At 34.5% G+C, this 13,478-nt stretch overlaps 1 protein-coding gene across 9 annotated transcripts in view; it reads left to right on the top strand.

Annotated features, from left to right (window-relative positions):
- MAP4K4 (mitogen-activated protein kinase kinase kinase kinase 4) overlaps window positions 1-13,478 on the top strand; it is a 227,039-nt gene that overhangs the window by 163,916 nt on the left and 49,645 nt on the right. For all 9 annotated transcript variants that reach the window (XM_051984341.1, XM_051984344.1, XM_051984346.1 and 6 more), the window contains exons 11-12: window positions 2,972-3,044; window positions 7,356-7,566. In XM_051984341.1, coding sequence (XP_051840301.1) covers window positions 2,972-3,044; window positions 7,356-7,566 — 284 coding nt within the window. The remainder of the gene's footprint in view (window positions 1-2,971; window positions 3,045-7,355; window positions 7,567-13,478) is intronic.

Here is a 13,478-nt window from a genome sequence, read left to right as displayed (position 1 = left end):
AATATTCCATAACATTCATATGCCATAATTAATTCAGCCTTTTTCCAACTTATGGCTGCCACAAACATTTTTACATATGTGGATTCTTTCCCCCTTTTTATGATCTCTTTGGGATATACACCTAATGGAGACATTGTTGGATCAAAGAATATGCCCAGTTTGACAGCCCTTTGGATATAGCTTCAAATTGCTCTCCAGAATGACTGGATTAGGTCATAACTCCACCAACATTATATATATATATATATATATGTATATATATATATATACACACACACACACACACACACACACACACACCAGTTTTCTCACATCCCCTCCAACTTTTATCATTATTTTTTCCTATCATCTTAGGCCAATTGTAGTGTACCTACACTACAATCAGAGTGTAGTAATTTACATTTCTCTAATCAATAGTGATTTAGAGCATTTTTTCCTCTGACTAAAAATAGCTTTAATTTGTTCATCTGAATATTCTCTGTTCATATCCTTTGTGTTTTCATTAATCAGTAATACTCAAATTAGTGACTTTGCTGCATTGACATATTTCACACCTCAAAAGTTAGTAATATAAATTAATTTAAAATAGGTTTTTAATGAGTTTTTTAATTTATTGAATGATTTAGACCCAAAGAATGGTGTCATTGTCAACTAAAAGCAAGATAGGTTGCTAACTTAATGATTTTAAGTAACTTCATTGAAGCCATAAATAGCACATTCATTAATTTATGAATTAATAAAGTTAAGCCCTAACACTATGTAAAAGATAAACCAAAAGGGTCTGAATGGCTAGAAAAAGTAGATTCAGTCGCATATGATGAAATACAAGAATTGAAAAGTTTTAAACTGAGGCTTAAGTCAACTGAAAACATGTGGAATGAGGGATATAGACAGAAATTTGTTGAGGTCAGAAAGACCTCATTGAATTTTTAGTGAAGTATGTAATTAAGTAGCACCAAAAAGCTAAGATGGTCCTAAATTATATTCTCAGAAGCACAGGGTTCAGGATGCTATATTCTGCCCTGGTTAGGCCACAGATAAAAGTATTCATTTCTGGGAGGCCAAGTTTTAGAAAGGGTATTGATATGGTTGAGCTTATAAAGAAAGTAAATAGGAGAGGACTCAAAATGTCATGCAGGGATCAATTTGAAGGTACTGGGGCTTGTTAGTCTGAAGAAAAGTAAATTTAGAGGAGACATGATTAGCTTTGTAAAGATATTTGAAGGGCTGTTGTCTGTGAGATTAGACTTAACTCTTATTAGCTTCAGGGTGTAAGGCTAATGGATATATGTTACAGAGGAATGGATTTTAATATAAGAATAAATTTTCCTTCAGTGCATTAGTTTCATGTTTCAAACATCCTATTGATTTTTTTTCATTTTAGTTTCTTGTTAGGGCCTGAAAAATTAACACATCTGAAATGAATTCATTTTCCTCAAAAAACAAAACAAAACAAAGCCCCAACAAATATCCAAAAATAACCCAAAAACCCTGCCATTTTCTCCAAAGGCTTTAATTTATTTGCATGGGACCACTATTTTCTTAGATAGAATGATAATTAGTTTGTTCAGTGGGTACTTCCACTCACAACACTCTTCTGTATCTCATCTTCTTTTCCTTTGTAACACCCTTCTAAATCTTACCACAAATCTTTTAGAAGTTTGCTTGCCCATTACAAGCTGCCTTCTTTTTTGTACCTTGAGGATACCATAGCATCATTAGGTTGTCCCACTGATTTTCTTTCATTTTCACACCTGACTGACTTCTTTTACAGGTTATATCTGCCATCAGTCATACTTTTTACTCCACTCTGTGCATTGTCAAGATTTTGTGGGTAATTTAATTGTCCTGCATTCATTGTATTCTATATTTAAACATGTTTAAAAGATGGCGGCATTGTGATAAAATCGGCAAGACCATTTACTTTCCAAAATTAAGAGTAGCCTAAGGCTTTGTCCTGTTATTCAAATTTTGTGTTCAAGTCATCCATCTGGAGAATTTGGTACAGTAGGCAATAAGGTGGCATGAGTGATAGATTTGGGCCAGAAAGAAGTTAAAATCTGGTCTTGGAGCTTTAATATTTGTTGTGATTCTGGGTAAGGCACTTAACCTGTCTCTTGACCTCAATTTCCACATTTATAAAATGAGTGTAATAATAGCATTGACTTTATGACATTGTTGTGAGCTCAAATAAGATAATATATGTAAATTGCTTTTCAGAACTTAAAGGTGTCATATCAAATGCCAATTGTTAATAAGAATATATTACCTAAGAAAATGATATCTAGTATTTATTACATAGTGTTTTTTTTTTTAAAGGAAACTGTGTAAAATATTCATAGTTTTATAATAGATTCTCTTTTTTTGTGCTATATAAATGGAATTGTTCTTTTTTGTCATTTTGTATCTAACTTCAAAGTGAATAAATATTTTTTTAATTTAAAAAATAAAGATATAAACTCATACCTATAAAAAACTAGATAGAATCTGTTTTTGTTTAGTTTTTAGTCTTATATTATTCTTTGTGATGCTATTTGGGGATTTCTTGGCAAATATACTAGGTTGGTTTTCCATTTTCTTTTCCAGACATTATATGGATGAACAAATGAAATAAAAATGGTTAAGTTTCTGAGACCAGATTTGAACTCATGAAGGTGATTCTGATTTCAGGCCTCGTACCTTTTCTTCTACTTCATCTAGTTGTTTTTTCATAAGGAATACAGCTTAATGAACTATTTTTACTGATTTTCTTCTGTCACAAATTTCTCATATGCTTATGGGAGTGCCAGGACTAATACCCAGCTCAACATGAATCATGATGCAGAGATGTACCTAGGTGTATATTATGTAATATTCTCAATTAAAGATCAATAAGACATGTACATGACTCTTCATAGGAATTTACATGTCTCTACACAAATGTCTTATAATTCTCCAGCCCATCTCTATATTTTTCTCTTGACTTTCACAGATGAGACAGAGTATGAGTATAGTGGAAGTGAAGAAGAGGAGGAAGAAGTACCTGAACAAGAAGGAGAACCCAGGTAATAACTTAAGTGCACATTCTAAAAGAATACTTTGACCTTGGGAATTCTAAACCTATCATTAAGTCATACTTCTCATGCTTAGAAGAATTCTGAGGGAATTTTAACATTACCTAGAAATAAATGTTCCTTAATTTTTTAGGCCTATTCTTTTGTTCCTTAAAAAAATTGCCTGTGAACTTCTGCTTTCCCATTCCCTCAAATATATTCTTCCCCAAACAGACATTTGTTTTCACCTTCCTAGTGATTGGTATACTTCCAGGAATCAAATAGTTTATATTTCCCCAGAAACATCTTTAAATCTGTGTTTTGAATAGAAAGTGTGACCTTTTTGCTTGATTTCATGAATTTTGAGAAATTAAAATAGCTTGATTTGATAGCTTGAACCTAAATTATCTGATGAAGACAGATATTTGAGACTATTGGGGGCCTGCTAATGTGATTTTAGGGAGGTAGAGCATGAGCTGTGAAATTGAAAGTGTAGTAATTACTCAAAAGGAAGGCAGTTTAGGATAAGAATAAGTTTAGGAACCATTGAAACATATCCTAGAGAATGGTAACCTAAAAAAGCCTGAAATGGGTTAAGAAGATTGAACAAGGAAAAGGTGGTTCATATTCTTTATATTATCCATAGTCTGTGCATAAAGATTTTCTTCTTTTTTTAAATAATTATAATTTTTTATTGACAGAACCCATGCCAGGATAATTTTTTACAACATTATCCCTTGCACTCACTTCTGTTCCAATTTTTCCCCTCCCTCCCTCTACCCCCTCCCCCAGATGGCAAGCAGTTCTCTACATGTTAAATTGTGTGTAAAGATTTTCATCTGTTCATGCTTTAAGAATGTAAACTCTACTGGAAAAAAACCACAACAACTTTGTAGGTGTTTATCAAAGTATCATAAGTATCTTTATCAAATATTTTTGCTGATTATAATTGGCATTATTGATAATATTGAGCAGTTACCTACAGATCAAAATTAAGCATTTATTATGTATCTATTATATTTAGTCTTCTAGAAGCTGGGAATATAAAGACATAGTCTTAACTTCAGGGGACTTAATTTTGTTGGTATGGGGACGATGGCAACATATAATGTAGATAGGTAAATACTAGTCCATTTAAAGAGGATAGGTATACCAACCTCCAAAGAAACTGGAAAACTTTTTAAAGTTGGTACTTGAATCAGTCTTTTAACAAAGAACTAAGGATTTCAAGAGGCCATGGGGAAAAAAAAAGTGCATTTCAGCAATGACAAAATGACTTGTACAAAGACAGAAAGATGGGAAAGAAAATGGTCAGGTTTAGGCAACAACCAGGAAGCCATTTTAGTTAGGATAGAAAGTTCTTGAAACTGAAATAAATCTGGGAAAGACAGATTAGAATGAACAAAGATTTTAAATTCTAAGCTACAACATTTCTGTATTAAGGGAGGTGTTGAAAACTATTAAGCAGAGATTTTAATATGAGTGTGTGGGGGGGGTGGGGAGTGGGGTTTCAAGTGATCTGTCATGTATCTATGGGCTGGAGTGTTAAATTGAGAGTACAACAAAAGCAACAGACAGATAGATCTTGAGGAAATGGGGATGGTGTTGGGAAGAGGAGAGATGCAGAGAGAGAAGAGGAGGGGAGGAAGGAGGAGAGGGAGACAGAGTAATAAAGAGGGTCAGATACAGCACATGGATAATGAGATAGTGAAGGAGAAAAAGTGGTCACATAATTTGGAGTAAAAGTATGAGTGAGTTTACAGGAGTAGAGAGGAGTTGGGCAATAGTTTAAATGTCAAGAAGTCATTTCTTGACTGAGAAGAGGATTGAGGACTGAGAAAAGGACACCAGATTTTACATTTAAGAACTATTTTATTGGTCCTTAGTCAAGTCTTATAATTGGAAACTAGATTGCAAAGAATTGAGAAATGAGTGGGAGGTGCTGAAGTGGAGGCAACATATGTAGTTGTTTTGTCCTTTAGAGGAAATGCAATGTATTACTATTCAGGGATTGGGGAACTGGGAAGAAGAGTGAAGCCAAAGTGACATAGGTATGAATTATATTTAATTCTGTTTTCAAAATTTTGAAATATCCTTGGAGATCTATTACTAGATTTAGATTTTGTGACCACTGGTTTAAGTATTAAGGGAAATTTTAAAGTCAAGAATTACATATGTGGTTTTAGACACTAAAAAGTATTAGGCAATTTCTGCCTATCCAGGATTATCTAGGCTTGACAGCATATAGAGTAGCAGAATAGCTTAAAGGAAACAGAACAATTATTTGGTTTCTAAAGTGTTTAAACACATTAAGAGGAGTGCACAAATCGTAGCCAGGAGGGAGCAATCAGAAAAGGGCTCCTGGAAGAAGTATAGTGTGAGCTGTGTTTCGAAGAAAGAGTAGAGTTTATGTATGGATATGTATACATATATTGTATTTAACATATACTTTAATATATTTAACATGTATTGGTCTGCCTGCCATCTGGTGGAGGGGGTGGAGGGAGGGAGAGAGGGAGAGGAAAAGTTGGAACAGAAGGTTTTGCAAGGGTCATTGCTGAAAAATTACCCATGCATATATCTTGTAAATAAAAACCTATAATGAAAAAAAAAAAAGAAAGAAAGAGTAGAGTTTAAGTAACTATGTATACAAACTGTTTTCTTTTCCTCAGCTTCACCTTTTAGAATTCTCAGATCCTTCAAAGCTCAACTCAAGTACTACCTCTGGCCACACATCATTCCTGCTCAAAAAACTCAAAAAACTTCTTCCATCTCCCTAAGCCAAACACAAATACTTCTATTTGGCTTTGACAACAACCTGCCTCTAAACTTCCCTTTCTTGCCTTGTTATACATACATACTGCTTCTCTTCATTTACTTAATGGTCCAACAGAACTGGCATTCTTCAAATTCTTTACATGTGATGTTTATGAGAAACATGATATGGACAAATTTAGACATCTCCATGTCACATGCTTATATAGACTGTTTGTGCTAAAGCTTTCTGGGCTGGTATTATTCTGATCAGCCAATGTCAGTTATACTGTACCTTGACTCCAACATAGTGACATCATTTTGGTCCTCTTCACAGCAGTCCATCAACCAGTGGTCTTCTATTTCTTGTTTTTAAGCAGTTTCTTCTGAAGCTTGCAATACATTTTCCTCCTCACCTCTGTCTCTAGAAATCTTGGTCCTTAGCTTGTATTCCACTGTCTACACAAGCACCACATTCTATATTATTTCCTTCAGCTATTAGTATCTTCTCTCTTTTCTGCCCCTTCTAGTTTCAACATATTGCCATTACATAATAGTAGATTTTGGACTTGGGAGAGAGATTGATAAGATTAGTTTTAAATAGATGATGGTGGTAGTATATCTAAATATACTTGTGCTGTTTGCAGTTGAAAATATTGTACCTGACATGTAAATATTTTAGTAAATATTTGTAAAATAAATGGATGAAATAATTATAATAATTATAAATTATAATTGATGAAATCAGATTCTTATTTATATTATATATATTGGGTAATCATATAGAAATTGTATTATTTAAATTCAATTATTAAAATGTATGCTATAAAGGCAGCTAGTTGGTGCAATGGATAGAGTACCAGACCTGAGTTCAAATTTGGCCTCAGACACTTAACATATCCTGGCTTTGTGACCCTGGACAAGTCACTTAACCCCAATTGCCTAAGTATGTGCCGCTCCCCTCCTGCCCCCCCCTGCCCCCATCCGTCCATCCCTCAAAAAAAGTATGCTATAAATTCAGTGTTGCGGAAATACAGGTGATGAATTGAAATTAGGCATAAAGATTCTGACAGTCTTTGTAGAAAGGGTTAATAGAAGCCATGAAAATGAAGAACTCACCAAATGAATAAATTTACATAAGAATATCAGGTGGTTTTGACAGAGAAGGATTAGAACTCAGGTTTCAGAGTGAAATACACTTTTGGACATGGCCAGTGTGTAAATTGATTTTGCTTCACTCTGCATTTTTGTTACAAATTTTTTCTTTCTTTGTTTCTTCCTTCCTTCCCTCCCTCCCTCCCTCCCTCCTTTTTTCTTTTCCTCTCTTCCCTCTTTCCTTTCCTCTCTCTTTCCTTTTCCTTTCTTCCTGGATGTCATTAAATAGATGCCTTTTAATTGAAAAACAAAATAGATGCTTGTTAATGGAAAAATAAAAGTTATATCAAAGAAAAAAAAAAAAAGGAACAGGAATTTGAGATGAGGCTTCCAAAAGCTCACAAGGTGATTTATTCTTGTGGCTAACCCTTAATTCCTCTGTGTGTGTATGTGTGTCCTTTTTAAAAAAAATAGTTCCATTGTTAATGTGCCTGGTGAATCTACCCTTCGGCGGGATTTCTTAAGACTGCAACAGGAAAACAAGGAACGCTCGGAGGCTCTACGGAGGCAACAACTTCTACAGGAACAGCAACTCCGAGAGCAGGAAGAATATAAAAGGCAGCTCCTGGCAGAGAGGCAAAAACGCATTGAGCAGCAGAAAGAGCAGAGGAGACGACTGGAAGAGGTAGTGACAGGATGAAGGGTTCACTGTGTTCTTTCTTTTACTCTGGTTGTTTTAAAACAAAGTAGCTTTAAGACTCCACTTGTCTTCAGAAAAAAAGCTTCTACTCACCTAGGCATAACCATTCAGAGCCTGAGGAAGAGGTGTTTGTCTCAAGTAAACAGTACCCCCACTTCTCCCTTCCCCTCCTATACCTTTAAGGAAAAACTTTATAATGCATAGAACTGGTCAGTAATGGAGTAGACTAATGGGGAAAATGAATTACTACCTTCACTAGATGTTTTCAGTCACAGAGCAAATGATCCCTCATCAGAACATAGTGGAGAGAATTCATTACAAATTCAAGAAAAGTGATCAAAAAAAAAATTAGAGTGTTGGTAACCTTGGAAGGCACAGACTCAGTTGAATGTTGAGGTAAAAAGACTGGGGGGAAAAAGTGAGTGGGGCATCAGAATTTGGTGACTGTATGGAAATTGTTGGTTTGGTTTGGTTTTGAAAAGCTGCTTGGTAGCACATTGAATTCTGGCTTTGGAGTCAGGAAAACTCAAATTCAGATCTGATGTCAGATCTTTACTACCTCTTTGATCCTGGCAAGACACTTAATCTTTGTTTGCTCAAGTTTCTTTAGCTATAAAATGGGGATAATAAACATTACCTAGTTTTCAGGGTTGTTGTGAAGGTCAAATAAGATAATAGTAAAATAGCACAATGCTTTGCAGAGAGTACACTATATAGTGCAGATAGAATACTACATAAATGCTAGCATCTATTATTATTACTACTACTACTTTTTTTAAAAAAAATTAATTTATTTATCTAGGGGAGGCAATTGAAGTTAAGTGACTTGCCTTCTCACAGCTACTAAGTGTTTGAGGTTGGATTTGACCTCAAGCCTTCCTGACTCCATTGTGCCATCTAGCTGTCCCTGTTATGTTCTTTATATATTGTTTTATACACACACACGTGTGTGTGTGTGTGTGTGTATATGTATGTATATATATATATATATATATATATGTATGTGTGTATATATATATATATATTCTTTAAAAATTGTTTTGATTGGCTTTAAAAAACAAAAACAAAAAACCTTTCTCTTCCCAATAACTTCTCACTTAACCCATAAGTAATTATTAAGCTCCTCTTATCGAGTACTGTGCTATCCTTAGAGAATTCAATTATAAACAATGAAACAATCCTTATGCTTTATTGAGTTTGCATTCTGGGGGAGACAGTAAGTATATACATGAAAATGCTTGTGTATGTACATATGTCTATGCATATATATGTCTGAATAATATATATGTAAAATTATGCAGAATATATTGTCTAAATGTAGAATAAATATAAATATACACCAGGTAGTTAACACTTGTTTAGGAGACAGGGTCCTTGAAATTGTAATTAGGAAGAGCTTCATGTAGGAAGTAGTGCTGTTTTGAAAGGAATCTTTGAGGTAGAGTAAGGATAGAGTTCATTCCAGGTCTGGGTGGATGATCAATACAAAGTCACCACAATGGGAAATGAAATACTATATATAAGCAAGAGAGAAAAATCCATTTTGATGAATTCTGGATGTATGAGAGGAATTAATTTCAGTGAGACCAGAAAGATAAGGCCACATTGTAAAGGGATTTAAAGCTAAGTAGAGGAGTTATTTTTTTATTCTAAAAAAGTGTGACTAGTCACTGTAGTTGATGATGTTGGATTTGGCAACTTTGGAGAGAGCAGTTTCAGTTGACAGGAGTCAGAAGTGAGATTCCATTGCAAAGGAATGGTTTAAGGGAGGCTACAAACATCAACAGCTTTTTCAAGGATTTGGCTGAGAGAGGGAGGATGGAGATATAGGCAGCAGGGAAAGAACCAGTAGTTGACAGGGAGAGATTGATTGGAAGGAGAGGGAAGGAAATGAAGTTGTATTCTATTGGAAAAGATGGATCTTTATGAAAATCATGTTTAGTTTCAGTCATAAGAAAACATTTTTATTGGGCACCTGATATCTGTGTTGGACATTGAAGGATAGAAAAGGAGTATAAGATATGCCACCGATCTGAAAGATCAGGAGTTTTAATGACTTATAAACTGACATGAATTTGTAAAGTAATCTAGTAGCCACCTACCTCCAACCCCCCCTTCAAAAATTAATGTGATTGTAGATTACATTAAAGAGAGGCATTATGTTCAGGATAGGGAGGTGAGAGTCTTTCTGTACTCTGCCTTGGTTAGACTATGTCCTAGAATACTGCATTTAGTTCTGGCCACCATAGTTTAGGGAGAATATTGATTAGCTGGAGAGCTTTTAGAAGAATATTCTTGGTAGGAAGAACCAAATGAAGATCATTTATAAGAAATGGAATTTTTCGATTGTAGAACATTTAGTGGAAGTTAATTGTTAATAGCTGTTAAGAATTTATAGCACTGATAGAAGGGAAAAGATTAGCTAGGTTTTGCCCTAGTCTGGGCTATAAACTTCTGGGCCTGGAAGTGGGAAGACTTATCTTTCTGAATTCAAATCTAGCCTGACACTAGCTGTGTGACCTGGAGCAAGTCATTTGATCTTGTTTGCCTCAGTTTCTTCATCTGAAAATGAGCTGCAGTATCTTTGCCAAGAAAACCATAAATGGGATCACAGAGAGTCTGACACAAGTGAAACAATTGATTATCAAATGGAATAGATGTTTGGCACTACTTAATAGAAGAAATTGGTGGAGAGTGTAAGGAAAAAGTCTTAAAAAATTGAAGCTATCTAAAAGTTTAATAGGCAAGATCAGAGACTTTCTCTATTTCTTTTTTCTCACAGCTTATCACAGTACCTTGTACAGCTCTTAATATATGCATGTTGATTTAATTTTAAGCAAAAAATGACTTCTCTTGTAGGATATGTCCTATGAAGAATTTTTGCTGGTTATTGGTTAGATCTTGATTAGACTAGATTGTTTGTAAATTCCCTTTCCAACTCTGGGATGCTTTGATGGATTAGGCCATATGACCTCTGAATTCTCTTCCAGCTTTATGACTGATTATTGGTCATTGTCTTAGAGATGATCCATGGGCTTTTAAAGAACATTATCTCACTTGATCCTCATGACAAATGAAGCAGGTTAGTGAAGGACTGAAACTGAGAATTAGGGACTTGCCCAAAATATGCAGCTAGTAAGTTAATGAAACAGAATTTTCAATTTAGGTCCTGAATAACTTCTGGTTTATTTTACATGGTCACTATTTTTAAAAAGAGAGAGAGAGAGAGAGAGAGTGTGTGTGTGTGTGTGTGTGTGTGTGTGTGTGTGTGTGTAGAGAGAGAGAATTTATGTCCAGCCCCCAAAGTGAATCTAATTACTCTTATTTTTTAACATATGTAAAACTTAGGTTCAGGGACAGCACAACTGGAATACTGGAGGATCAAGTAAAATAACACATTTAAAACATTTTTTAAACCCCAAAGCTCTTATTACTATTTTTGTTGTTGTTAACATCACTGTTGTTATTATAATCATCTTGAGTGCAGAAGAACATTAACCCAGAGATGAATCTTTTTGCCAGAAATTCTAAGGTAGCTTTTATCATACATGTCCAAGGTCATGACTTATGTAGCTATTATTTTGTGTTTGTTTGATGAAGTATACTGTAAATTGTATTAATTTTTCTCCCTAATCCCTCACAATGATCAACAGTAGGTATAAAGCACCAAGTGGTTGTGATTTGCCCTCATTGCACATGTTAATATATCTGAACGGTACTGAAACAATTTTCTGAGAGTAGAAATTTAGTTATTGATTCATATTCTGTGTCTGATTAGAGAATCATTGAATTCTTGTTATCTGTGTTGAATTATTAAATTCTGATCATTGAATTTTTGATTAGAGAACCATTGAATTCTAGTCATCAATGTTCTCTGTCAGGAAACATGATTTTAGTAAAGTTTAGGGTTAGATAGCATTGATGCTAGACTTAGAATTGGAGTTGACTGAAATTCAAATCTGGTTTTAAACATTTGCTAGCTCTGTGATACTGGGCAAGTCCCTTCCCCTTGTTTTTTTCATGGATAAAAATAAGAATAATAGCAGCATCAACCTTCTAGAATTGATGTGAAGATCAAATGAAATAATATGTATAAACTATTTTGCAATGTAAAATATTTTGTGATATACAAATACAAATATTTCATCAATATCTACATCCCATCATGATTGTCCTTTTCTGGGAACTCTCCTGTACTGTAGTTGGGAACATAGTGTCCTTCAGGATTTGAAGCTATAGATAGAAAAAATGTTTTGATACTATATACTACTTGTCTATCAATAGATATTGCTTGCTTACCATTATGAGAAAGAAGGGGACAAGGGAAGGAAAAATGAAGAGCAGAGGAACCTAATACCAATGGTTCTTGAAAAAGAGAGGAGAATGCTCAGTAAGTGTGAAGTTTGATTCCCAAATTTCTGGGAATTTAGAGCAGAAATATGGAAGAAGAGAGTTTATTATGGTGAATTCACATGCCTCAGTTGGCCATGTCTCTCATGGAATTCGCCATTTTGGTACACTAAAGTAACTAAAGGAGTTTGATGTTCTGGACCAATCATAGCCTAGGACAGTTTCAAGGATAAGGAAGATGCAAAAAGCCTTTTCCATGCAGCCTTTAACATCTCCCATCTGTTTGCTGCTATTTGGAACTGTTTTCAGGGGAGACTAATTCTTTCATTTAACAATTAGAGATAAAAGGCCTCATATATTTTCCTTTTGAGAATTTGGTTATAATGTGAAATGGGTTATAAAGTGGGGAAGCACTGAAGCCTAAAGTGGGGAAGGAGGTTGCCGCCAGAGAAGACCAAGGTTGCCAAAACAGATCTCCTGATGTGGCCAAATAGAAACTGGACAAACTCTAAGCAAGAACTGTTATTTCCCTTAAGATTTTAAATATTTTGGACATTCCTTCTTTGATTACATTTGCAAGCTCCTTTAGCACCCTGAGATGTAATTCATTCTGGGCAAGCAGTTAAGTCCTCTCTTTATAACTCCTCACTTACCTGAAATTCCCTCTTCATACTTTTTTTTTTTGGGGGGGGGGGGAGAGGGAGGGAAGTGTTTATATTTTGACAATCATTTTTGTTGGAAAAGTATTTTAGAATGTCTACTATCTCTTTGTCCTCTGTGACAATTTCATTATATCCCCAATTATAGGGCTTCTCCTTTTTTATTTCTAATATAAATAAATTTGTTTAATTGTTCAAAGTATTTTTCGTGATTATCACCTCATTTTGAACTTTTGAGACTTCCTTTCTCTCAATATTTTGGTTGTTTCCTACTATTCTGTTGTATTTCTATTTGCTCATCTGTAAGACAGCACCTATGTGGTCATACCTATTCCTCCTTTCCCTCTGAAATGAAAGGAGAGGAGTCCCTTTCATTGAGACTTATATGTAGTTATATGGGAAGAATTTTTTAAAATTTGGTTTTTTAGAATTCTCATTCCTTGAGCTATAATTATGATTCATTTTACAGTTTCTGGTGATAAGATTCTCTTGATCTTTCTAAATTTTTTTTTGAAATTTGCTTCCTGAAAGCCTATGGGAGCTAGATACTGGTATAATGAAAATGCAGAGTTCCCTAGTTTGACATTTGTGTGACTTTGCATAAAGTATTTAACCCTCTCTGAGCCTCAGATATCTCGTTTTTTAAATGAGAGGGTTGGACTAGATAAGATCTAATGTTGCATTTACCCCTAAATCTGTGATTTTTTTTTTTCCATCCAGTGTTCTTATTCCTTGCTATTACAAACTACCTTGCCAGGGCTTAAGTGACTCACAAATGCCAAATTGTTATCTTTTAGGTGGGAGGAAAAACCCATAAAACAAAAAAACATTGTTAGAAATAGAGGAGAGGAAAGAGATCTAGTATGGAAAGTAGTTTAGTATGAAGTT

This window comes from Antechinus flavipes, chromosome 3 (genome assembly GCF_016432865.1).
Source record: "Antechinus flavipes isolate AdamAnt ecotype Samford, QLD, Australia chromosome 3, AdamAnt_v2, whole genome shotgun sequence".
Classification (NCBI taxonomy): domain Eukaryota; kingdom Metazoa; phylum Chordata; class Mammalia; order Dasyuromorphia; family Dasyuridae; genus Antechinus; species Antechinus flavipes.
Note: the sequence above shows the minus strand (reverse complement) of the source record. Positions and strands in the feature narration are given on the sequence as shown.